Source organism: Mustela erminea, chromosome 21, assembly GCF_009829155.1.
Source record: "Mustela erminea isolate mMusErm1 chromosome 21, mMusErm1.Pri, whole genome shotgun sequence".
In the NCBI taxonomy this organism is placed as follows: Eukaryota; Metazoa; Chordata; class Mammalia; order Carnivora; family Mustelidae; genus Mustela; species Mustela erminea.
Window position 1 is genome coordinate 26,336,396 of NC_045634.1, and position 25,958 is coordinate 26,362,353.

At 41.6% G+C, this 25,958-nt stretch overlaps 2 protein-coding genes across 8 annotated transcripts in view; one reads left to right on the forward strand and one right to left on the reverse strand.

The window, feature by feature from the left end:
• Window positions 1-4,924, reverse strand: part of TRAPPC11 (trafficking protein particle complex 11) — a 45,584-nt gene extending 40,660 nt beyond the window's left edge. Inside the window, exons 1-3 of one of the 2 annotated variants that reach the window (XM_032328851.1) lie at window positions 4,819-4,920; window positions 4,028-4,340; window positions 2,134-2,359 (exon numbers count right to left, since the gene is read on the reverse strand). In XM_032328851.1, coding sequence (XP_032184742.1) covers window positions 2,134-2,337 — 204 coding nt within the window. In that variant the 5' untranslated portion in view covers window positions 2,338-2,359; window positions 4,028-4,340; window positions 4,819-4,920. Of the gene's footprint in view, window positions 1-2,133; window positions 2,360-4,027; window positions 4,341-4,818 lie in introns of both variants that reach the window. The other variant, XM_032328850.1, reaches the window with a different exon arrangement.
• Window positions 4,925-5,191: 267 nt separating this feature from the next.
• Window positions 5,192-21,214, forward strand: RWDD4 (RWD domain containing 4). Of its 6 annotated transcripts, XM_032328857.1 has the most exons (10): window positions 5,192-5,447; window positions 8,070-8,150; window positions 11,104-11,213; window positions 11,296-11,443; window positions 13,380-13,497; window positions 15,670-15,719; window positions 15,859-15,861; window positions 17,040-17,081; window positions 18,024-18,087; window positions 19,363-21,214. In XM_032328857.1, exons 1-9 carry the CDS (start codon window positions 5,424-5,426, stop codon window positions 18,057-18,059), a joined length of 612 nt encoding a protein of 203 aa, XP_032184748.1. In that variant the 5' UTR covers window positions 5,192-5,423; the 3' UTR covers window positions 18,060-18,087; window positions 19,363-21,214. The 6 variants fall into 6 exon arrangements, with proteins under 6 accessions (XP_032184748.1, XP_032184743.1, XP_032184744.1 ...); XM_032328852.1 differs by lacking the exon at window positions 18,024-18,087 and having other exon boundaries at window positions 5,293-5,447; XM_032328853.1 differs by lacking the exon at window positions 17,040-17,081 and having other exon boundaries at window positions 5,293-5,447.
• Window positions 21,215-25,958: the final 4,744 nt, after the last annotated feature.

The window sequence follows — 25,958 nt, forward strand, 5'->3', positions numbered from 1 at the left end:
ATTTTTATTGAGGTCTACAGAGAGATCACATGGGCACTAACAAGTACTGGAGGTCGAATCCCAACCCTGGGTCTGTTAGAGTTTCTGCTGAAAGAATAACCGGGGCACCTGGGTGGCTCAGGGGGTTAAGCATCTGCCTTCGGCTCAGGTCATAGTTCCAGGGTCCTGGGATCGAGTCCCACATCAGGCTCTCTGCTCAGCAGGAAGTCTGCTTCTCCCTCTCCCTCGGCCTGTCTCCCTGCTTGTGCTCTATCTCTCTCTCAAATGAATAAATAAAATCTTTTAAAAAAAAAAAGAAAAGAAAGAAAGAATAACCAGTCAGGGCACTTCTAGTAACGTCAAGGCTCTCAAATACCCTGGAAGTCATTAGCCTCTTTCCAGGTAAATCCTATTCCTCATTCCAGTCTCCATTCTTGCCAAAGCAGCTCAAATAAAATACAATCTAAAACCTAACATGGCTTCATTTGTTTCAAAGACACGTTGCATTTTACTTTACTTGTGGATGGAGGGAAAAATGAAAGACAACTCTTAAATACGGAAGCGTGACAGCAGTCACTCGGGGGTCACACTACGTGCCACATCGGCAGAGACAGAGGTGTTGGTGTGAACGTTAACCCTGAAGAAACGCACTGAAACCTCAAATTGCTTCCAGAGTGCTGGCCCCAACTCAGACTACCCCAACAGCCTCTTCAAGGGAGGAAAGACAATAAAGGGTCATTATTATCCAGTGGAGGAATCGGAAACAAAAATCTTAGGGACTCAAGGAAGAACAAGGAAGGGCACATGAAAAGCTCCCACGAGGGAGAACGGATCCAGGACAAAAGGAGGAGAGCTGTGCTGGGCACCGGCCCCCCCGGGCACAAGCTCCACACTAAGGACAAACACCGAGGAGCTGGGGTGCTGTCCCCTGCACAATGCCAGAAAAAGCACGCAGCTTTGACAGCCGGGGATAGGAAACTGCATGTGGTCTGCGAAGGATCGGCCGGCCACCAAATCCACAGGCCCTACCCTTCCAGAGTTTCACGAAGGGGGCCTCACACTTACGTTTTTCATAAACATCACTGGTGATGATGATATCCTTGGTCCAAAGACCAGTCTGTCAGAAACATTGCTCCAGAGCAATGTTTATTAAAAATAAAAATAAAAAAGAGCAGGTGGTTTATTTTGATCAATGTGTCTTGTCAACTGACTTTCAAACCAGCTCTTAAGATTATGATAAACAGGGCACCTGGGTGGCTCAGTGGGTTAAGCCTCTGCCTTTGACTCAGGTCATGATCTCAGGGTCCTGGGATCGAGCCCCGCATCGGGCTCTCTGCTCACCGGGGAGCCTGCTTCCTCCTCTCTGCTTGCCTCTCTGCCTACTTGTGATCTCTCTCTCTCTGTCAAATGAATAAATAAAATCTTAAAAAAAAAAAAAGACTATGATAAACAGCAAATCAATTATACATGATTTTCTTGAAAAAGTAAACTGGCCTTGTAAGCACTTTCCATGTATTAGCTGCTATTCTTAACATCATTCTCTGACTTTCTAGGTAAATTAGAGTCTCTAGTATGATGTTCAACCTAAAATTCGGTTTTGAATGTAATACCTTTCCATACTCCTCACTAAATTACCTGTTTTAGTTCATGTAGAACTCTCCAGAGACAGAGCTGGTCTTATTTAAATTTCTATCACCAGCCTATTGCATAGTTCCTAGAACCCAACACAAAGTAAGTGCTCAAAAGTGTGTGAAACTGAAACAAACTGCAAAGACTGCAAATTCTACCAACGATACTGGTAATGATAAATGGGGAATGTGAGACCTTCCTTTTAGAGAAGGCTTTACAAAGACTGGGAGGGGTTTTAAGCAAATACAAAAAAAAAAAAAAAAAAAAAAAGAAAACCCAGGATAGAAAGCTTAGTAATTATAGAGTAATTATTCCTCTGGGGTTAAAAAAATAGCTATCATTAAACGTACTATAGTGCATTACATACATGAAAAAGCCCTGGTTTTCTTAATGCATCACTACAACCATGGCTTTGATAAACTCAGGGATTTTCAACATAGACGTTAGGAACAAAAAAGGCATATACCTCACATACAGAGGAAGAGAGGGAGAGAAGGAAAGGCCCCCATGCAAACATGCCATTACCTTAGGTCTACATTTGGGATACTCATGGTCACCTGGGAGCACCTTGAAAGATATCGGTACCCGATCAGCCCTCCGATTGGCACAGAAAGCATCCCAGACAGCTCGATGGACGGCATTATAAACTACATCCAGGCCCGTAAGGGTAACAAAAGCCATTGGCCGGCAACATAATTCCACAGGGAAGTCCCACTGTGTGGGGCTCATGTTCAAGGTGTCAGGAAAAAATCTGAAATAGAAATGTAAATACATTCAAAATGTTTTAAAAGCCCATATCCATATCTAATCTACCTGCCTCCACCATTTATAAAACATTACAAAAAGGCAACGGACGGAGTCTTTTCAAGTGTCCGCAGAGAGGTGATAAAATTAAAATAGGTCTCATGACCCATTTTTGATATAAAGAAAAATAACCGTTGACTTACACATAATAAATGCAACTATCTAATTTCTCTATAATGGCTAACATCTCATCTCTGAATTCCCAGAAAATTATTTTTAAAATGTGCTAGTTATCTAAATAGCTATGTTTTCTCATTTCTCCATAATTAATGTGAAATGTATTATCTAAATGAAAACCTAGAAGAGAAAAACTAACAACGAATGAAAACGTCTAGGAGGGACATGTTTCCACTGTGTTCTTCAGCTGAGAATTAGTCCATAATAAATCCTACCACACACTAACTATAGAAAAGCAATTATATAAAAATGTGTTTATTCCAAAGAAAATTGCTATTATATTTTAAAGACCATTTCTCATTCCTAAAATCATGTATCAGGAGTCCCTTTTTGGGGCACCTGGGTGGCTCAGACGTTAAGCATCTGCCTTCAGCTCAGGCCATGATCCTGGGGTCCTGGGATCTAGTCCTGTGTCCAGGTCCCTGCTCAGGGGAAAGCCTGCTTCTCCCTCTCCCACTCCCGCTGCTTGTGTTCCCTCTCTTGCTGTCTCTCTCTGTGTGTCAAACAAATAAATAAAATCTTAAAAAAAAAAAAAAAAAAAGAGTTCCTTTTCAAAGGTGATCTTCACCAGTATAGCATACAGAACTCAAATGCAATTTTTGCGAAAAGTAAAAAGCACTGTGCCACCACTTGATAACCAAATATTTTTAACTGAAAAGTTAATTTTCAAAAGATCATTAGGCTTCTTACATTTAAGTACTGAAGGAATAATGGGTATTGAATAAATGATTTGGAAAGTTCACCACAGATGATACATTTCTACAAGGCACAGAATGTTTAAAATTATTTAAGCAGATATTTTCCGGACAGGATTAAGCTACGAGGGCAAAGGCTCACAAGTTCAGAGAAAGAAAAACTCTAGTTCTAGGGAATTTGGGGGTGAAAATTAAGAAGAGATGGTCAAAACACATTAGACAGGGGCCTTTGCTTTATACCAGGGAATCTAGATTAGAGCCCTAAAGTCCATTTCTTCATTTAAAACCACCAGAGGCTCAAGAGAATTAGCTGTGGTCTTTGAAAAATGGGAATGGAAATAAGGGGACCTAGAAACGACTTACAAAGCTCTAAATCAGTGCTATCCAAAAGAAGTATTACTGCGAGCCACATAAATAATTTTAAATTTTCTAGTCATATTAAAATATTTTTAAAAGGTGGCGTTAATTTTAATAATATTCTATTTAACCAATATGCCTAACATATTAACACTTCCACATTAATGTAAGTTATTCATGAGATACTTCACTTTTCTGTACCAAGTCTTCATTATCTGATGTGTACCCTCCCAGCACATGTGAATTCAGGCTAGCCAATCTCACATGCTCAATAGCCACACAGGGCTACTGGCTATCATAATGGACAGCCCGTCTTAAATTCCGGTCATTCTGACCCCAAAAATCACTGTACGGGGAAACTGTTATCAGAAATTCTTGCCACATACTATTTAAAAACTTTTGGCACGTGAGACGGTACTGCTTATTGCACAGCAAAGGGATGGGAATGGGGAAACACACTGGCAAAGGACAGGTGCTGAGGTTGTGTGGCTCTTAAGGACAGTCTGTGGACGTTCCCAGCTCTCCTGGAAGAAGCCGATGAGACAACTAACAAAGTCTGACACGGAAGAAGGGGCGAAAGTCGTGAATGAACACACTGGATGGGAGACCGTGTCACGCCGGAGCAGGAATCTGGAAGCTGGCGTGGAAAATAGGAAGGAAGGTTCTTGAAAAGGATGACATACAGCAAAGACAGGCGACCTAATCCAGGGGCAGGTAAGAAAAAAAAAAAAAAAAGCAATGTGGTCACTATTTTTTTTAATTAACGGAGGTTCACGGTGTAGTACACAAGGCCAGCAAGGACTACAAGACGACTCGGAGAGGAATGACCATTTGGGGCCGGGCTGGAGCGGGGGTGGGGGTGGGGGGCAGGGAGATGCTGAGACCGTGAAGCCACCACCTTAGAAAGATACCGTCCCCGGGGTCTCAGCATTCCGCCCTGGGAATCCAATGAGGGAAGGGAGAAATAACGCCGCAGCCCTCCCGGCAGACGCTCTCTCCCCGGTCTCCTCCCCTTTAAACCCAAGGGCCTAGATACGGGTGCGTCTTTTCTTTAGCGGCTGGAAGAGAAACGCCAGGACTGCCCCCGCAGACGCCAAAGGAAAACGCCGGGCCGCCCCAAACCGGCATTGTCTCGGCGGTCTCGCCTGCCCTCGCGGGTCTCCGGGGCCGGACTCACCCAGGCCGCACGCCCCCCGGGCCCGCTGCAGCTGTGGCCGGTCGCCGCAAGCCGGGGGAAGACGAAGGGAAGCAGGCAGGGTGGCCTGCAGAACGCCAGGGCCTGTCCCCACCGCCACCGCCCCGGAGCCGGCGCCCGCCAGCGAGACTTCCCGGTACCCGCCCGCGCCGGCACAGGAAGCACTTTCTGCACCTGAGTGACAGCGCTCTGCACCAACCGCCGTCCCGAAACTTAACGCCGCTCCACAAAACGTAGGAAGACGCCCGTCTCCTACGGGGGTAGGAAATAGGGGTGGGGAGAGAAGGAGCCAATAGGAGGAGCAGGAAGGAGGAGGAGGCGGAGTCTCGGCAGCACCGCCCCGCAGCGTCTCCCCGGCGGCCCCGGCGCCCCACCCTCCGCGGCCTCGGGGTCCCCGCCCACACACCCCCCGCAGGCTGCTTCGTGCTGCCCGAAGGCCGGGGGCGCGCGTGACTCTCGTCTGCGGCGCCAGGGGTGTGCCTCCCGCAGACCAGGCTCGGAAGGGGGACGCCCCGGGCGCGGGGCCACTGCTCTCGCTTTCTCGTGGTCGCAGACGCCCTCCCGGAGGGCGTCCCGCGGCCGGCGCGATGAGTGCCAACGAGGACCAGGAGGTGAGTCCCCCTGGCGACTGCCCCTTTCCCCGTACGGGCGCGGCGCCTCGGCTCCGAGGGAGGCGGCTGAGCCCCCGAGGCCGGGCTGGGACCGGGCGCCGGCACGAGCGGCCCCGCACGTGCCTTCGCCCCTCGAGCGGACAGAGCCTGGCTGGGGTGCCCCAAGTTTCCGGGTGCCCTGCGAGGAGAGGCCAGGCACGCGGCAACGGGAAGGCTCCGCCTCTGCCTCCGCTCCTCCCGGGAGTTTTCAGTTTTGCAAGCCCGGGGGTGGCTCCACGCCACCTTAATAACAAGGATGAGTGTCCTTGGAAGGCGACCCAGTGCTCTTGCCTCGCCTTCAATCCCCAGGGTTCCTGTTCAGCGCTCGTGTTCGGAGTTCAGCCTCTTGCAATCTGATCACCTTAAAATTTTTAAAATCTCCTGGCTGGTAGGGACAGACTGAGCTGAGTTAGTTAAATTTCCAGTGGAGGAAAATCATGACACAAAGTGTCACCGATTTCTGCCCTTTTTGTTTGGTGGGATCAGTTATCCATCTGGTCGTTGTCCGGTGGAAATGAAGGCTGTTTTGAGCGAGCACGTACCGCCCGACTCGTATAGTTTATGCTCCGCGATTTTCTCATGAAATGCCACTTTGACATTGAATCATGTGATCGGGGAATGATACAGGTCATCTCTAGGGGAGCCATCTAATGGTGTAATGCGTCCAGAGTTTTGCAAAGGTAAAGTGGATGCCCTGGGGCTGCCCGGTGAGCGTGGGGTAGAATCCGAACTAGAATGCGAGCCTCCTACCCAAGTAATTCACTCTTCATTTAGAATATGTTTGTTCAAAGTTAGCACTTTTACAAGATAGATGTGATAGAATCTCTGGAATGGAAGTTACCTTGAAAGGACCCAAAGGGCAACAAGCTGGTTGATACCTGAAATCGCTTCTAAACTGTTGTTGCCAAGTGAGTTTCTAAGTCGAGGCGCCTGGAGTGTATCATGTCATGTTTCTCAAAGTTTGGCCCATGGAACACTGCCTTAGACTCATTCGGGTGGTGGTTAGAAAACAAGTGCCTGTACTGTACCTCAGATTTACTGGATTGAAGTTCCCGAGGGGCCCAGGGATGTCCATTTTAACAACAGAATTCCATTCTTCCGCACGATTGATTTTCAGAGCTTTGAAATGTTTCCTGCCCCGTTTTTTCCGATGCCCTCTGCTCCTACTAAATGATTCCTTTTCGCTTTTTCTCCATATGTCCGTTCTTTTTGTTCCTTGTCTTGGAATTGTGTATTTGTGGACAGATTATAAATTTATTTATGTCCCTTTTTAAAATTGTGGCATCACCGTTTTCTAGTTTCTGTCAATTACAGCCCATTAAGTGCTCTGTGCAAAACAATTTCTTTCTTCCTCTACTGTGTTTAGGTATCTAAAGACATGTTCTTCCACTTACCCTATAAAATTTCATCTTGTTAGATGGTTTTTCTAGGACACTTTGAATTTTTATTCAGCCACCAGCATGATTCACTATTCCATCAAATTGTCATTCATCAGTTTCATAAGCCTGCCTTCAGTTTTTGTTCCTGTCCTACTCACTAGTTAAAATGCAAGAAAGGATTAAGGGTAGGAGGAGTAGCCCAATATTTTGAGTAAGTTGACTCTTTCTAATCTCATCTTGGTTCTTGAATCCAGTTGAAATCCGGTAAGGTAGCAAGAGAAACCCAGGTAGACCTGGGTTCTGTGCCTTTCCTCAATGTACCAATCAAGTTATCCTCTCTAACATTTTTGTTTACATTTATCTTGCTTTTCACATGCTTGCCAAGGCTTAGGGACTGCTACTCTTTATTCTCCTCGGCCCCCACGAATTATTTCTTTAATAATCTATTCTAAAATTTTGTCTCCCTTTAGTTTGTAGCATTCATGATGTGCATCTTTTTGAAAACTAAAGGATGTATCAAAGTACTGTCTTTGCTTCTCTTCTTCAGGTGCTCCTCAGTAATCACAACAGTCTTTGAGTCTTCCCATTTGTCAGTCCACAGTGTTCTAAGAAATATTTCCAGGCAAGGATTATTAGTTACATTTTCTCTTGAAGTCCTTTTTATCCCATCTTGGGTAGATTCTCGTCAAACCTCTTTCTAACCATCATTTTAAGTTCTTTTTGTGATCTGCAGGTGTTTTTTTTCAAATTTCATATCATTCTGTGGGAAGGATTTCAAACATAAATAATTCATGTAAATAGTGGGGTAATACTGTGTTTTGTATTTCCCATTTCCAAGTGTAACGCTCTTTCTATCCTAGCCTAGGACACATGACCTAAAGTTACTTTAAACTGACTTATTTTCCTCCCGGGTGGAAAGGAGAAGATAAGATATTCTTTACAGGATTGAAGTAAGAACAAGTGAGACAGTGCGCTGTAAAATGCTCAGGAGTTCCTGGCACATAACTTTGAAGGAAGTATTAGTATTCACATGGTGTTACTATTTGCACATATATTATATACCTTTATTATAAACATCAAAGGCCTTAAAAGTAACTAAACTTTACATAGTTGAGTGGGCTTGAATCAGAAAGTAAACACCCTCTCTGTTTAATCCATTTATACCACTAAACAAAACTCATTTGATACATTTATTTTTTTCCAGATGGAACTGGAAGCTCTGCGTTCCATTTATGAAGGAGACGAAAGTTTCCGGGAGTTAAGTCCAGTTTCCTTTCAATATAGGGTAAGACATGACATGACTAGGAGCCCTTGCTACTTTGCTAGAGAAGATTGAGGGTTGCTGAAAGTGCTTTTATTTTTTTAATGATTTTGGTTTTTTAAATTCAACTGTTTAAACCAATTACCTCTTTGGATTTTCCGAAGCATTTGAATGAAAGCTCATCACCGTGACATCAATTATTTTTAACTTTGGGAAACCATTCAGAAACTTTTTTAAAAACTAAGAGAAACTTGTTTTTATTGTGAGAGAATGATCAAAGGTTAGAAATGGAAGAAACCTTAGAAGTTACGTGGTCTTGCCTTCTAACCTTAAAGATCGTGTCTCTAAGTCATAACTTCCCAAGCTTTCCCAGCTGATGCTGATAAATACTGGAATTAAAATCCTGGTTTCTATTCCAAGTCTAGTATTATTTTCCCCACCCTATGATATAGTCAAAAAAAGTTGATACTTTCCTAATTCTGTATTAACAATATGTGTGAATATTTTTTACATATTCTTTAAAAGGGAGTTTTTCCATAACTGTTCTCAACATGAAACATTACCAGTATCTTGTTTTGTAAGCAAATAACAGAAACCAGCTCTCCAGATGATTATAAGCAGTAGTGGTGTGAGAAAGCTTTTTGGTCCAAGACTTACAGTTATTCACATCATCAATTCAAATAAATTATGTGATAAGGGATTCTTATATGTCATTATTACAGACTGTTAGAGAAGATAAATTCTTTATCATTACTTTCTTTAGAGACTCTCCCGTCTGCTTGGCTCCTTCAAGCTCAACAGCCCTTACACCACTCCATAGATAAAACAACAAAAAAACTCAATGGCCAAGGTTAACACTGGGGTCAAGTGCTAGGCCCTTCCGTATGAATCCAGCTGCCTCCCCAGAGGTCCCCAAGCACTGCCACTTTCCCCTTAGCAAATGGGAGATTGAGAACTGCCCCATACTTCCCTAAACATCTGTATTAACAAATGTGGTCCCTTGTTGACACAGTATACGGAACGTAGTAGGACGTGTGTGTGTCCTACAGGATGGATTCTCTGCTGTGACCGCAGGATGGATCTCAAGGGAATAAAACATGAAATTTGGAAACCTTTTATGTGTTGAGAGCCAGAGGACAAGGATACAGGTCTGACTGGGTCCTGGTCAGGCCCCCTCAGTTCCTGTTTAGCAACTGGTTTGGTAACCTCCTAGACCATTCTCCCCTTTCAGTTTGGTCTGAAGCTTCCCTCCACACCCCACCAGTAGTCCTGCAGATGACTAGGTGACTCTCTGAAACACATTAGTTACCCCATTCCTTCGTTGAGAAGCGTTTCTGCATGGGTTTCTCCTACCTATAGAATGGGGTTAAATCCCTCAGCTTGACACTCAGGGCCCTTCTGTTTGGTTCACACTGCCTCTCCAGACTTTCCCTGCCTCTACCGTCCGTTAGACCCAGTAGCCTGTGGACCATTTCCCTGCATTTTTTAATATTGTGCCCATGGGCACATCTTTTGCTCCCCCCTCACCTCACGCCCCTCATCCAACCTACTTCTTCTTTAATGCCTAACTCAGGCTCCTCTGTGACATATTTGGGCCTCCTCTTCTAGCTCTCTCTTGACTTCAAAGCAGAATTGGCCATTCCCCATTTCTTCCTACTTTGTTCTGTGTCTTTTTTAAACTTTTAATCATGGAGCAGTTTCATGAGTTACTTAAATCTCTGCTCCCCTTGAAGACAAGAATGGTCTTATCTCTATTTTTGTATTTTCTGTAGCTTGCACTACCCCCGCTTCTACACACACCTTGCGTAAGGACTTAGTAGACTGCATAGAGCAAGTAACTTTTATCACTTTTTCATTATTTCTGTATTTGAAACACAAGCATAAACCGATGATGTCATCAACTTACGTAAATATATATCAACAGGTCCCTAAGATTATTTGACATAATTTCTAAGCCTCACCTTATTTTGGTGTGTCTTGTGGTTGATGCTGAGGGGAAGGGAATAAAAATTAGTGGTCAGAGAATAAAGGGCAAGTGACAGTTTGGGGTGAAAAATTTTTTAATCTCTTATTGTTGTCTTAAAAATAAATAGAAAAAGCAGCACATATATTAAAAATATTACAGAGGAGATTGGCATAGCCCTTTGCAAGGATGAGATGCTGACTCATGAATCATTCCATAATTTTATTAGAAAAATCACCATTTTGCAACCACCAATATGATGATCATTTCAGGCAAGGCTCATTAATGGATGTTAAAACCTTCGAAAAGTTGTGGGGAAAGCAAAAGAAATAGAAAAGACATCTTTAAGTTATTCAGGTGAAGAGGGTCAAAAGTTACAAACTTCTAGCTATAAAAAAATGCGGGATTTAATGCACAGCATGGTGACTGTAGTTAGTAACATAGTATCGCATATTTGAAGGTTGCACAGAGAGTAGATCTTGAAAGTTCTCACCTAGCCTAAGGCTCTCCTGAACCTTATCTCTTTACCTTTTCCTTTTTTTTTCTCTAAATTTTACATTTCCTTTTCTGGTCTTGGAATTGTGCTAAAGTATATCAATCCCTCCTTCTTAAGGCCTCGTCTGATTTGGCAATCGGAAAACGTAGGGCGAAGATTGGGCCTTTCAAGTTCGTGGATTGTTACTTTTGTCCATTCTCTTCCTTTCCCCCACAATTGATATGTATTCTTTGTCCTCAGAAAGCTTTGATGGAAACAAAAATTTATATTAGACATTCTTGATACTGGAAAAAGCCAGAGGGCTGGTTGGAGAGAAAGATTGTGGACACCAAGTCAGATTATGACTATGGCTCTCAACCCCTGGCAGGCCTCAGCCTGTACCCTGAACTTTCCAGAATACAATGTTTCTGATCTGATTATGAGCATTGGCAGTGATTCATCATTTTCAAAGTCATAATTAAATAAATATTCTGTCTTTGTGTCACTTTCTACAAGCCTAAGATTTCCCTTTTCTTCAGATAGGTGAAAATGGTGATCCCAAAGCCTTCTTAATAGAGATTTCCTGGACAGAAACATATCCCCAAACACCTCCAATTATATCTATGAACGCTTTTTTTAACAACACCATGTGAGTAGTGTTCCGTTTTCATTGTTTTTTGTAACACTGTCGCTTACTTTTCTCTCAGCCATGTATTTCTTGTGCATTATAGATCGTCAGCTGTAAAGCAGAGCATATTAGCCAAGTTACAGGAAGCCGTGGAGGTCAATCTTGGGACTGCCATGACCTACACGTTGTTTGAATATGCCAAGGACAATAAAGACCAGTTCATGGAGAATCATCAGCCTGTGAATTCTACGGTGAGCTTGTGCTTCATTTTGGCTTCACTCTCCTACAAATTCGTCCTTACTAGGTAGTATTTTTTTTTTTTTTGTAATTGAAAGGTTTCTTGTTAGACTGAAAATGAGTTAGGGGCACCTGGGTGGCTCAGTCCGGGTTAAGTGTCTGCTTTCGGTTTAGGTCATGATGCCAGAGTCCTGGGGTCGAGCCCTGCATCAGGCTTTCTGCTCCGCTCATGCTTTCTCTCACTCTCTCACATAAATAAATAAAATCTTTAAAAATAAAGAAATAAATAAAACAAGTTACATCTGAGTTAAGTAAGAATAGTGAATTCAAGGTTTCTCAGTGCCTATTTTTTTTTTTAAAGATTTTATTTATTTATTTGACAGAGAGAGATCACAAGCAGGCAGAGAGACAGGTAGAGAGAGAGGAGGAAGCAGGCTCCCTGCTGAGCAGAGAGCCTGATGTGGGGCTCGATCCCAGGACCCTGGGATCATGACCTGAGCCGAAGGCAGAGGCTTTAACCCACTGAGCCACCCAGGCGCCCCTCTCAGTGCCTATTTAACTTTAAAAATGAAATCATATCCTATAGATCTTACCCTTCCTGTGAGATTAGAATACTTCCCATGCCCACCAAAACTGAGGTGCTGTTGAACCAAATATTTGTTTAAATGTATTAACCATATTTGACGTCTCCATAAAGCTCAGATGGAGGATTTCATACGCGGCGCCCAAATACGTTGGAAATTGCTTTCTTCAGGAGCCTTCTTTAGCTGGGAATAGTCTTGTCCCAGTTCGCTCTGAACGTGGTGCAAGCTTCAAGAGACTTCATGAATAGGAAAACAGTTCTTTTATTTCTAGAAGGATTTTAGGAAATCATCACCTTTTATGCCGCAGGCATCTCTCTTTCGAACCCTTTGCACCCAGTCCTGTGCCGAGAGACTTTCCAAGGCCAGAGTCCGTTGAGTTCTGTGAAGCAGGCCAGCGGCTTCCTGACAGCGAAGGCTCTGGGTCTTCTACCTGAGCAGCTCTGGCTGCCGCATTCCTGACGCCACAGAAGAGCCCTGTGGGCAGCTCTCGAGCGGGAGAAAGTGGTAGCAGAGCCGGGGGACGGCGGGCCTCACCAGGCGGCCCTGAAAACCCTCACTGCTCCTCGCTGCATCACTGACCGTGAGACTTTGTTTTGGTCAGGGCCGGGGCCGCTGTCTCACTGTGCTCAGTTTCTTCTTCTGTCCAGCGGGGATTATGGTAGCTTCTGCCTCGTAAGAGTCGAGTAAGGGTCAGACGAGGGTGTACAACATTTACAGCAATGCTTGGCACCTAGTAAGAATTTCAAATTTTGCCTAGCACACTCTGATTACGTGAATCCAAATTAAAATATTTTTCTTTTTCTTTTTTTTAAAGATTTTATTTATTTATTGGGTGGGGGGGAGCAGAGGGAAGGGGAGAGATAATCTCAAGCAGACTCTGCTGTAAGCACGGAGCCCGACACAGGGCTCGATCTCACAACCCTGAGATCGTGACCTGAGCCAAAATCAGCGGTCACACACTGAGCCAACTGAGCCACACAGGCGCCCCCAAAATATTTTCCTTCATTCATGAAGATTTTCTTCATTTCTTCAGGGAATCAGGGTTTTCTAGGTAGGCACATGTGATTTTTCTAAAGACATACTTAAATTTCCAAATAAAGCAAATTAACTGAATTATAAAATTACCTTAGAACTTCAGAGCTTCAACATAATGCTGGTATCGGGTCTTACTTCTCAGAGGCTTGGTTATAACAATGGAACTAACATCATGTAAGTCCCTCTATGGGAACGTTTAGAAGAATGAAAGCAATGTACGAATGGCACCTGATCTAATAAATGGATATTATAATGCAGCATTATTTTACTTTACAGATCTAATTCAGTAAGTTTTAAGGCATTAGTACAGGAATTACTTGTTTTTTTCTAGATACCCATAAGCAGTATCATCTCCGTTGAAACTCCTAATACAGCCCCATCAAGTAAGAAAAAAGAGAAAAAAGAACAGCTTTCAAAAGCCCAGAAACGTAAGCTGGCAGATAAAACAGGTTTGTGTTTATTTTATTTTATTTTTTTAATAACACACAGAAATGGGTTGCTTTTTAGTGTGATGTGAGTGCTTAATAAGTATATTTCGATTTCGAGGAGTAGTTCTCTGTTCTTCGTTCTTGGAACACTTGGATCAGACACTGTCTTAGGTCACAGATGTATATGGAAAATATTTACCACTACTTCACTGCAAGAGCTCACCATTTGAGGTAAGTGAGTGGCAGAATAACTATAAATGGGTCTTGAGGGTGAGAAACAGAATAGCATACAGAAGTGTGTCCTACCTTCTATCAAAAGTCCCATGTCTGGGACTTTCCTGTTTGTTTACCTCTCTGGCAGGTACGTGCATTACTAAAAATTCTTTGAACTGTAGCTTTCATTTGAAATGAAGTCTGCTGTACCATTAGGTCTTAGCACAATAAATAATATACTGTTTTTGTCTGTTGATTTATTTAAATAATTTGCATAAGATTTAAGAATAGAATTTCTGTGTTCTAAACCAGAGTCATTTTGTGGACCTTTAGAAAAGAATTATAAATTCCACCTCATATCACCAATAATATTTGATCTCTTTGTTTTTGCAAATTGGTATCGATCTGTCAACTTTTTTTTCCAATTGAGGAAATATATATATTTATATACTTATACATAAGTGTGTCCATGTATACTGTTGTCTGTATATACTTATACATAAGTGTGTTCATGTATACTGTTGTCTGTATCTGTGTGTGTGTGTGTGTGTGTGTATTCTTGGTATAAGGTTACAAGTTGCCCTTGATTGAAAAGAACTGACTCTTTGGTGAGGAAGTTTAAAATAATGCCCTTTTGTAAAATGATGGCAGGTATGTTGTTTTTGTTTTGTTTAACGTCCTATGTGGCAGAACAAAAAGATAGCAACCTTTGTTGGCCCTCAGAACACATTTTTGAAGTCATAATGGTTTGTGAAATAACAAATCTGGGGCTCCATTATACCTAACATTAAAGCATGAACAACCAAAGCACTGAATTTTTAGTCATTGCAATCTCTTTTCTAGGATGTTGGTTAATTTCTTTGTTAATGCTGTAGCATTTCTGCCCATTAGTTCATTACCTGTCGCTTTCATACATAATGACCTGAAACATTACTGTTTCCCCAACTCCATCTCTTTTGATGATGCCCACCTGAAAGGCATTATCTTTCTATAGTTGTGGTGCAGGAGTTAGTGACTTGGAACTTGCATTTTGGTGATCTGCCCCACACCCCTTACAACCAATAAACAGTTGGATAAGATTCTTACTGGCATAAAGGACAAGAGAGCCATTAGCATCTAAGATTGAGGTCCAGTAATACTTCTTCTGTCCTGTAAGAAATCAGGTTAGTTTCTGTTTCCCTTGTGTAAAATTAATCTATTTGTTTTGAATAAAAATTTTTGATGATTTCATAAAATGAGATGTATATAGCAATATCAAGCATAAAGGAAATCACGTCTTTTTAAACTAAAACACTTAATATTTATTAAACTATTCTTTAAGTTTGAATATTCTATTAAAAGAACAAAATCACTTTGTAAACTGTGAATTTTTTATGTAAAGTTTCAGCTTGTTTTCAAGCACTCCCAGCAGATTAAAGACCTGTCAGATTAAACAATGTTAGGTTAAATAATGAATTTTTTAATCAGACTACAGAAGTTAATAAATAAGTTGACTAGGCCTCCTCTTCGTCTGGAAGCCAGACATTGGTTTATAAGGACTCTTGTCTTGAGCCTAGCTTCGGAGTTTAAAAACCCTCACAAAGCAGTAAAGTAACACAACTCACTTAAATCAGCCGTGACCTTATTATTAAAAGGGTAGCATTGTACAAGTGCATGAAACTAGTAAGTTGATTAGCTCCTCTTCCTGGCATTTCCCACTCAACCTCCATGTTTTTATCTTAATATCACAGTTTTGTCTTGAGCGGAAATGGGATAAATGTGAGAAAGGCGTACGTCTAAATTACTTTGCAGATATTCTGAGAATGGTGCTTTCAGTTCACAATGATGATAAACTAGTTTTCCAGCTTAATAATACGTGGTTTAAAATTTTAGTCTATTTGTTGTGTAGAGTGATATATAAAAGCTTATTTGTTAGAGTACTCGTTGCTTTAAAAATTACTGTCTGGTCTTAGAAATAAAGTTACTCTTTTTGTCCTGTAGATCACAAAGGAGAACTTCCTCGAGGATGGAACTGGGTTGATGTGGTGAAGGTATATAACACTTACATTCTGGGCTTTGCAACATTGTTATCGGTCTACCATCAAATAATGAAATTTATATCTTCCATTTTTTTTCTCCCCCCTCAACCTTTGAATTTTACTGGGATGGCTGTTTCCTTTTTTCCTTCAGCATGTAAGTATTTTTTAAGTATCTTTCTTTCCTACACCTTCAGTTTTAGATTTTCTTTTTTTCTTTTTATTTATTTTTTAGAAGATTTTATTTATTTATTTGACAGAGATCACAAGTAGGCAGAGAGGCAGGCAGAGAGAGCAAGAGGGGGAAGCAGTCTCGCTGCTGAGCAGAGAACCCAACGCAGGGCTCCATCCCAGGACTCTGGGATCATGACTTGAGCCGAAGGCAGACGCTTAACCCACTGAGCCACGCAGGTGCCCCTAGATTTTTTTTTCTGAATAATGGAAAAATCTGTAGAACTAAGCTGTAAGTACCATAAAGTCTGACTGTCTATGTAAGGACATGTGAAGAATGAACACGTCTAACTCTGTGGATTGGCGGTAGTGTGGAAACAAGAAACAAGGTATTGAAAGAAGTGCTTTGATTTCTTAGTAGAAATTTGTATTTTTTTTTCAAGATTTTATTTGTTTATTTGACAGACAGAGATCATAAGTAGGCAGAGAAGCAGGCAGAGAGAGAGAGGGAGAAGCAGGCTCCCTGCCGAGCAGAGAGTCCAATGTGGGGCTTGATCCCAGGACCCTGGGATCATGACCTGAGCCGAAGGCAGAGGCTTTAACCCATTGAGCCACCCAGGCGCCCCCGTATTTTTTTTTTTTAAGGGCAAACTCTAGATGGAGCTTCCCATCATCGTCAAGAAGGATTTTCTGTTTTTCCTATTTAGAATTGTTTCTGTTTCACATTGAAGTTTTTTTTTGCCGACTTCTCTTGGTATTTTTCTTATTTGTAAGTTCCGGTATATTAAAGTGATGTTCAGTTAATCTTCTTTGTAGGACTTCATGAGTTTTGCGTGCCAACTAGTGCCACTACTACTGTGAGAAGATGTGATCCAAGGGTAGTTAAAGATTAGGATTTTAGTGGGGACCTAGAAATATGGGTAATTATAAGCAGTATATTCTCAGAGTTTATTTGAAAGTTAGGGTCATAGGGTACCTTTGCTGTAGAAACTGCTTAAAATAATCTTTGTGTCTAGTACAAGAATATTACCTGGGAATAGGGTGGGGTAAGCTAAGGTCGGAATAAAGAAGCAGTATTTCTGGTCTGCCTCCTGGGCAAGGGGCTGAGCGCACATGAGATGTCTGTGTGGATGCGGCTTCTCCCGCCGTCTCTCATTTACCCAGGTCCCGCCTCCATGGATGCCTGATGGATACTTCATGTCCCAGGTGTGCTTGTATTTACCTCACCAACCAAGTTGTTTCACTCCTTAAAATGCTTCAGGCTTCAGGGGCACCTGCATGGCTTAGTCCTTAAGCATCTGCCTTCTGCTCAGGCCGTGATCCCATGGTCCTGGGATCGAGCCCCGCATCAGGCTCCCTGATCTGCGGGGGGTCTGCTTCTCCCTTTCCCACTCACTCTGCTTCTGTTCCCTCTCTTGACGTGTCTTTCTCTGTCAAATAAATAAATAAAATCTTAAAAAAAAGAAAGCTTCAAACTTCAGAATGGGAGTGCATCCTTTCCATGAAGTAGCCTGCAGCAGAAATTGGGCTCAAAAATATTCTGATTAATCCACAGGTGTTAGTGCTCCTCCTTCTCTAGCTCCAGAAATTTAGTTTCTCATATAAATTGATATATAATTTGTTAATATAAATTAGAATTTAATTGTTAATATAAATTAGAATTTCAAGAAATATAAATGAAATAAAGATTTAAATAATCCAGTAATCTCGAGAAATAGACGAAGATATTTTGTAAGAGGGAAGTTATCGCGTAGATGTGGTCTGGACTCAGAGTCTGTTACCTTAAACCAGTAGTTTCCAAGTGTGATCTTGGGATTCCTGGGAGGTCCTGGGGCCCTCTGGGTGTCAACAAGGTCAAAACTATTTACATCACAATGTTAAGATATTGTTGGCCTTTTTTCCCTCATTCTCACAGGTGAATTGTGGTGTTTACCAGAGGCCCCATGAAAAGTGATGACGCCATCACTAATACTCTTCTTTTAGAGCATTAATAGAATGTGTGCTTTTATATTGTGTTTTCCAGAATTTTCTAAGATAATGAGTAGGTTTAGAATCTAAGTATGTGCATTTTTATATTAACTCAGTTTGTTCTTAATACTGGTACTGTGTTTTTGTTTGCTGTTTCCTATTATACCTGCCTTACTATAGAAGCAGATTTTTGAAAAACCAGCGGTCTCCTGTTGAGCTCAGTAATAAAGAAGTTTGCAAAAATGTAAAAGAATACTATTCTTTGCATTAAGTCCTATTAATTTGTTTTAGAAAACACAGCTTTTCGTTTAAGAAATGTTGTTTGGTGATTACAGAATGGGTTTACTGTTATTTTTATTTTTACATGAATTAAAATTCTTCAGTTTTAATTTCAAGCACTGCAGGTATAACATACACTTAAAAGAAAGCTCTTTAAGATCCTTGAAGTGGGAAGAGGAGCTGAGGCCAGAATGTTAGAACTTCTAGAAACTTAGCAGTTTCTACTTTTCACAGCTTCCCACATTCTCTGGGGTTCTCAGGGCTTGGGTTCAGTGGGGATTTCTTGGTGGCTCGGTCTTTATTCTGGTCAGAATTGTCTGTGTATTCTTTGGGAACTCTCCTCGCCCCATTTGCTAAACTCTGTAGATTTTTATCAGAAAAGACTTGCAATGTAAGATTTTGATCGCATTTTTTAACTGTATTTAATTTATGTGGGTTTTTTTAACCACAATTTTTAAAATTTTTGAAGACTTTATTTGTGAAAATAATAGAAGAATGTCATTCATTTTGTAAATGGCACCTTTTGTGTATTCTTGGTTCCAGTTTATTTCTTGGAAAGCTTTGAGGGATTTTTTTCTCCTCCTTGTTCTATTGAGGTTGTGGGGTTTTTCTGTTTTGGTTTTTTTGTTGTTGTTGTTAAGATTTTATTTATTTATTTGACAGAGCTCACAAGTAGGCAGAGAGAGAGGGGGAAGCCGGCTCCCTGCTGTGCAGAGAGCCCAATGTGGGGCTCGATCCCAGGACCCTGATTGAGATCATGACCTGCGCTAAAGGCAGAGGCTTTACCCACTGAGCTACCCAGGCGCCCTGAGGTTGTGTTTTTATTTTTTTTTTATTTTTTAATTTTTTTTTAAGATTTTATTTATTTATTTGACAGAGAGAGATCACAAGTAGACAGAGAGAGAGGAAGGGAAGCAGGCCCCCCGTTGAGCAGAGAGCCCGATGCGGGACTCGATCTCAGGACCCCGAGATCATGACCTGAGCCAAAGGCAGTGGCTTAACCCACTGAGCCACCCAGGCACCCAGGTTGTGTTTTTAAAGAATCCTTTTTAAAGTAGCTGAGCCTAAAGTTGACAAGTAGTTAAATATACTGAATGCAGTGAATGGTGTTAAGTTACACAAAACGTGTTGCCTGTTGTTCTATCAACTGTAAATATTTGTCATAGTAAGTGAAAACAGTGAATTCAAAAAACATGATAGCTTAATCTTGTTGATGATGTCTTTTTTCTCTTTTTTATAGTTAAGCAAAACTGGCTCTAAAGAAGACGAATAGTTCTTGGAATTGAAGACAAGGGAAGAACATCCTTTAAGAAGGAAACTGGGTTCAAAATCCTTCATTATTACTCTTTTCTGGTATTGAGGTGGCTTTTTATAAAACAATTTTTTTGTATGTTTCTTATGTAAAAAAAACAAAACAAATGTTTTAAGCTGAAAGTTCATGAAAAGATCTGGTTGTATTAAATTATTTTCACAAACTTGCCTTAATAAAAGGTGAAATGTTACCGTTTAGTATACTTTATGAAGATGGTTGATCTTTGTAAATGGACAAAATGGGAAAAAATAAATAATCAGTGTGAATTTATATGGTCTTATTCCAGTGGATTGGCTATTTTTTAAAGGAGTAGGAAGCCCTTTTGAAACTCTCATCCCAGTGGATCAGAATACTGAATAAACAGTTGCTCTGTGGTGTGATCCATTTTAATAGACTTCTCATCTTAATAAAGTCTTCATCTCTCCTTTCTCTTAATTACTGAAGCGTAAATTGCTCCAGAGAAATTTAAATACTAATATTTGAACTTACTACATAATATTCTTTGTAGTTCCTTTTTATTTTTCAAGGGTGAACCACTTCTTTCTTATTTTTAGTAAATGAGTATCTGTTCATACTCTTCTTTTGGGTCATGATGTTTGACCATGAGAGTTTTCGGCTGTATGCGGAATAGGGGAATATAAAATAAATCTGCCAAATACATTCAGAAGCGTTTGAGTAAAAGTGCTGGTTCCCACTGAAAACATTTCTCTTTGCTGCATATACCAAGATGGGAGTAAAAGATGCCTTAATATTTAATTTTTGTATTTTGGGGAGACAGTGGTTTTAATAAATTCCTGTTTCTCTGCCACTGTGTGTTTTTGGTTCTCTCGCAACAGGTCTTCTAAATCGTTTAACATAAAACCACATTTCAGGTCTTGTTTCTTTTCAAGTAGCCATGTGGATTTCTCAGGCTGAACATCTGTTTTCATAGTAATAAACGTAGAAGTGTTTCAAATGCTGAATCATAGTACAAGCTTGATTATTATTTTTTAATCACGAGTAGGGTAACTGTTAGTGACATGTACCCAGGAAGTCACTGATGTGTTGTGTGACTTACAGTGACTACATTTACTCCCTGGCTGGAGAACCCTGAGAACTGCTGCTGGTTCTAGAAGGGTAAACTGTTGGTTCCTCCAGTTACACCTGTGCAGCTCGGGTCTGACGTTTCAAAGAATAATGAACTTCTAAAGACATGTCCTTAGCATCAGAACAGTTTAAATTGTATGCGTGGCTTTTACTGGGCTAATATTAGGCTCAGCTAAATGGTTGGAATTACACAGTAAATACAATTATGGTAAAGAAGTATAATCTGGTTTTCAAAAGCTAAATCACATTTTATATCTTGAACTAATAGAAGCATTACAATTCAAGACCACCGGAATACGCCAGTTCGTTTTTGGGGGTGTGTACATGGTTTTTGTTGTGTTATTTTTTTGCTTGTTTTTAAAGAAACTGAAACTACAGATCTGCTCGTGGAACAAATTGTGTTTGGCTCTGAAGATTCTGAAGTTGTTCAGGCTTACTGTGGTTCAAAGATGACAAAGAATAATGCTAGTTAAATGCCAATGAACTATTTTTACTCTTTTTTATATGAAATGTACTAATTTGGGGGGTGATGGTGGCAGCGGGGCCTCTGACCACCTTCTCTAAAGCACTGGAACATTCTCATCTGTTTTACCACTGTCTATTCAACACTCCCAGTATATTTTCTCCAAGTCTGTCTACCTAAAATTGTATGGAATGGCATAAATAATGAGCAATAAAACCAGAATTATATACAGTAGCTTCTCTGTGTTTATTTCAAGTTGATAGAGAATTGTTGATTTTACAAATTTGCACAGACTTACGGTGTAAGGTGCACCCTCCTTCAAAATGTTGGATTGAGAAAGAATTGTTTCATGAGTTGACAAGCTAAGGGATACCCAGTCTTTTTTTTTTTTTTTTTACAGAGAGAGATCACAAGTAGGCATAGAGGCAGACAGAGAGAGAGAGAGGAGGAAGCAGGCTCCCTGCTGAGCAGAGAGCCCGATGCAGGACTCGATCCCAGGACCCTGAGATCATGACCTGAGCCAAAGGCAGCAGCTTAACCCACTGAGCCACCCAGGTGCCCTTAAAAAAATTTTTTTTTGAATATGTTTTTGGATTGATTTATTTGAGAGAGACCATGAGCACAAGCTTGGGGAAGCAGAGGGAGAAGCAGACTCCCCACTGAGCAGGGAGCCCCACGTGGGACTCCATCCTAAGACCCTGGGATCATGCCCTGAGCCGAAGGCAGGCGCTCAACCGACCGAGCCACCCAGGTGTCCCAACCTTGGAATCTTTCTGCATTATTTCTTCACAGGCCCCCCCATTTTAGGTCGGCTGGGTGATTTGAGCTTTCCAGAAGTTCTGCTTGATAACTGCTCGTGTGCCGTCCCAGACCCTGTTTCAGAAGAGACCAGTTAGGACAGAGATGTGGCTGGTGTTCCAGAGGGTAATCTGAGATATCTGAGAACGCTTTAAAAAGAATGAATTTAGAAATCGTGCTACGTAATAACAGATTGGTTTTGTCATTGGTTAGTCCGCAGAATAAAAATATAACAAGAGGCATTATCTGGTAGGGATTATCTGGTAGTCTGGGATTCTAAATTCAGTGTTTCCAATTATGTGACAAAATAATAAAGAATTGGTAATAATCTGAAGATTTTGTGTGTGTGTGGGATCCATTAGTGAAGAAACTCACTGAGGGTCTTTTTTTTTTTTTCCTAAGATTTTATTTATTAGAGAGAGAGAGGGAACACAAGCTAGAGGGAGTGGGAGAGGGAGAAGCAGGCTTGGTGCCGAGCAGGGAGCCTGATGTGGGGCTCGTTCCCAGGACCCTGCGATCATGACCTGAGCTGAAGCCAGATGCTTCACGACTGAGCCACCCAGGCACCCCTCACTGAGGGTCTTTAACAGAAATTTTCCTGATGGAATGGAAGAGAACAAAATTCAACAGAAAATACCAGTGCATATCACATGTCTTAAGGGTCTTTGCGTGCATGTGACCTGTTGTTTTGGTTTGGGGTATGTATGTGCAGTACTGTATAAAATTTATTTCTTAAAGATACTCATGGCAAAAAAAAGTATGAAAAGCACTGATTAAAAAAAAGAAAAAGAAAAAGAAAAGCACTGATCAGAGCATATGCCTTCGGCTCAGTTCATGATCCCAGGGTCCTGGGATCAAGCCCCACATGGGGCTCCCTGCTCAGTGGGGAGTCTACTGTCTCCCTCTAACTCTCCCTCTGTGTTCTCCCACTCTCTCTCTCTCTTTCTCTCAAATAAATAAAATCTTTTTAAAAATTTTTAGGAAATTTTTAATAATTTTTTAAAACTTTGCATCCAGTGACACACAATGTGACATTCTTTTCAGGCGTACAGCGTGGCGTGCGCGCTGTGCGGGCTTTACCGTCCACATGACAGCCTTAGAACAAGGAACTGCGAGGGCTAACGCCTCAATCAGTAACAACTACAACAGCTTTAACTTCTGACCGATAGAACCAAACATAAGAAAATACATCCTATTCTCCCATTCCTCAAGAAAGAATCATTTTCTTCCTGGGCTTCCCGTATAAATCTAGTTTCTAAAATAAATTGTTGTCAGCAGCTGATGGGGGTAAGAAAACAGAAAGAAATGCCCCCCCTCGACTGTTTCTCCCCATTCGTGGCTGCGGGCACCTGGGAAGTTGGACGTACTCCCATGGGTCTCCCTGTGGCCTTCTGGAGCATTCCTTTTCCGTGGCCCCCACAAAGCTTTGGCCTGTTGGGACACTATTTTTGGTATTTTAGGCAACAAGCCATCTCCATGTCCCATTTTGCCCTTTCCTTAACAAACAAGATTATAATTTAGAAAAGGAAACTTCACACAGGGGGAAAAACGCACATGAAAATGTTTCTTGCTTCACCGTTGAGGGGCTGGAAATGAACCTTGAACATTGTCCTGTGATGACAGTTTCTCAAGCACAGAATGGTGAGGAGAAAGGTTTGCATTTAATGCCTGAAATTGCAGGAAGACCGGTCTGACCATGCAGATTTCCGTCCTGGGGGCTCCCATACTGCATTTCTCCTGCTTCCGTGGAAGGGGAGACTCTGTCCTTCTCCCAAGGGCAGTGCTCTTCTGAGTCACCTGACGACCCACCTTCTTTGTAAAGGCCCATCTTCAGACTTGGACTTGGAGTCCTGCAGCGTGTGAATCTCACTGAGGTTTCAGTGGAAGCGAACACTTTATCAATTCCTACATTCGTTTCACGATATGTCTTCTGTTCTTAAAAATCACACTTGGGGCGCCCGGGTGGCTCAGTGGTTATTAAGCATCTACCTTCTGCTCAGGTCATGATCTGAGGGTCCTGGGATCAAGTCCTGCATCGGGCTGTCTGCTGGGCGGGGAGCCTGCTTCTCCCTCTCCCTCTGCTGTTCCTTCTGCTTCTGCTCTCTCGCTCACAATCGCTCTCTCTCTCAAAAAAAAAATAAAATAAAATCTTAAAAAAAAAAATCACACTTGTTTCCAATTCTACCTAATAATGATTTTTTTTAATAATGATTTTTTTAAACGTGAAAGTGCAAGAAACGAAATGCTGTAGAAATCTTTCTCTCCTTTCTCATCTCTGTGTCTCTGAAGATCACGAAATCTAGACTCGTCAGTTTGCTGTTTCACTGGCTGAATGCTGAATACACAGAACTAAATATTCCTTACCTTCCAGGCACTGCTCAAAGATAGAAATTTAAATCGATGGGTGTTATTTAGAATCATGATAACGGAGAAATCACGGAGTTTGGTTATAAGAATGTCCATCCATCTGCTACAAGAAAAGCATAACTCCCACTGCATGCTAACAAAAGCCATCTGTTAAGATTTTCCCTTAGTTTCTATATTTTTCCTTTGGATGTCAGTGGTTTAAAATTCTTGATTAATTTTTCATTTTTATCAAAGGCGTACATATACTTTGAGAAGTCAGATAGTTCCACAAGGCTTTCAATGTAAAAGGTAATCCTCCCCTACCACACCCCTGCTATCCCTACTCCCACTCCTTGTCAGTAACTGCTTTCAACAATTTTTAGCTCGCACTGGCCCATGGGACCCGGGTCTGTGGTCTCCTGCTGTCTGTAACTGCAGCTCCAAGACTGGCCGCCAGGTTCCTTGCCTTCGAGGCTCTCCTCTGGCTCTTGCGTCTGCCTGGGACTCTCTCCCTCAAACAGTCACATGGTCAGCTCATTCACCTTCAGATCTGTGCTCCAAGTCTGTTTTTCGGCTTTGAGCAAAGTAGGAAGCCTCTAGAAGTCCCTGCCTCCCCACCTGCCCCAGCTTTATTGAGATATAATTGGCCTACAACGTGGTGGAAGTTTTAAGGCACAACACGATGATCTGAGACACTTATCTATTGCAAAATGATTACCTCATATGGTCACTTAACACCTCCACCAACACACATCATTATGTGTGTGTGTGTTTGGTGAGAACATTTAGGATCTACTCACTCAGCAACTTTCAAGTACGACATGCGGTATTGTTAACCATAGTTAGCCAGGCTGTACCTCAGATCCTCAGAACCTGCTCATCTTATAGCCGGAAGTTTGTACCTTTTGGCCAACGCCCCTGCATCCCCTCAAACCCCACTTTTAGGCCCCAGCAACCACCAATCTACTTCCTGTTTCTGTGAGGTCAGCTTTCTCAGATTCTGCGTACAAGTGAGATCATACAGTACTTGCTTTTCTTTTTCCGACTTCCGTCACTTAGCATAATGCCCTCCGGGTCAATCCATGTTGTCCCAAATGGCAGGATCTCCTTTTTTTTGTGGCTGAATAGTATTCCATTGTGCAGAGGGTTTGGAACAGAGGAGTGGGGTGATCTGACTTAGGTTTGAATGGTTTGTTCTAGCTTCTGGGTTGAGAATAGACTGAAGCAAGAGGAAAGGGGGGGGGACCAGTTTGGAAACTATCACAGAAATGTGGGTGGAAAACAGTGGTGCCATGAATGGGGGACAGGTGAGAAGTGGTCAGTTTCTGGATAGATATTGAAGGAACTGCTGCTAGGGTTTGCTGATAGATCGATGAAGGATGTAGGAGAGACAGTTGTGCATCATACACAAGTCTCTAAGTTTCTGGCCTAAGTAACTGCAAAACAATCCATTGGTACAGATATTAATTCTCCTTATATTATTCTGTAAATTTAAGATGATCTCAGTGATATCACAACTGATTTTTAAAAGAAAGAAACACGTTTATTTGGAAGTCCTTATGGAAAACTAACATTCTAGAATAGCCAAAAAATCCTGAAAAAGAAGGGTAATAAGGTGATTAGTTCTACCAGTTTGGAAAACATCTTTCAAGCAAGAATTAAAGTGGTAAGGAGTTGGTATCTGCTCCTCTCAGTGACATAAAACAGATTCCAGAAACAGACCTACGTGTGTAGAAGAATTGAATATATAATAGGTCTGTAGGAAATGTAATTTCTTCAGTAGATGGCATGATGACAACTAGACAACCAACAAACAGGGAAGAAAAGGAAA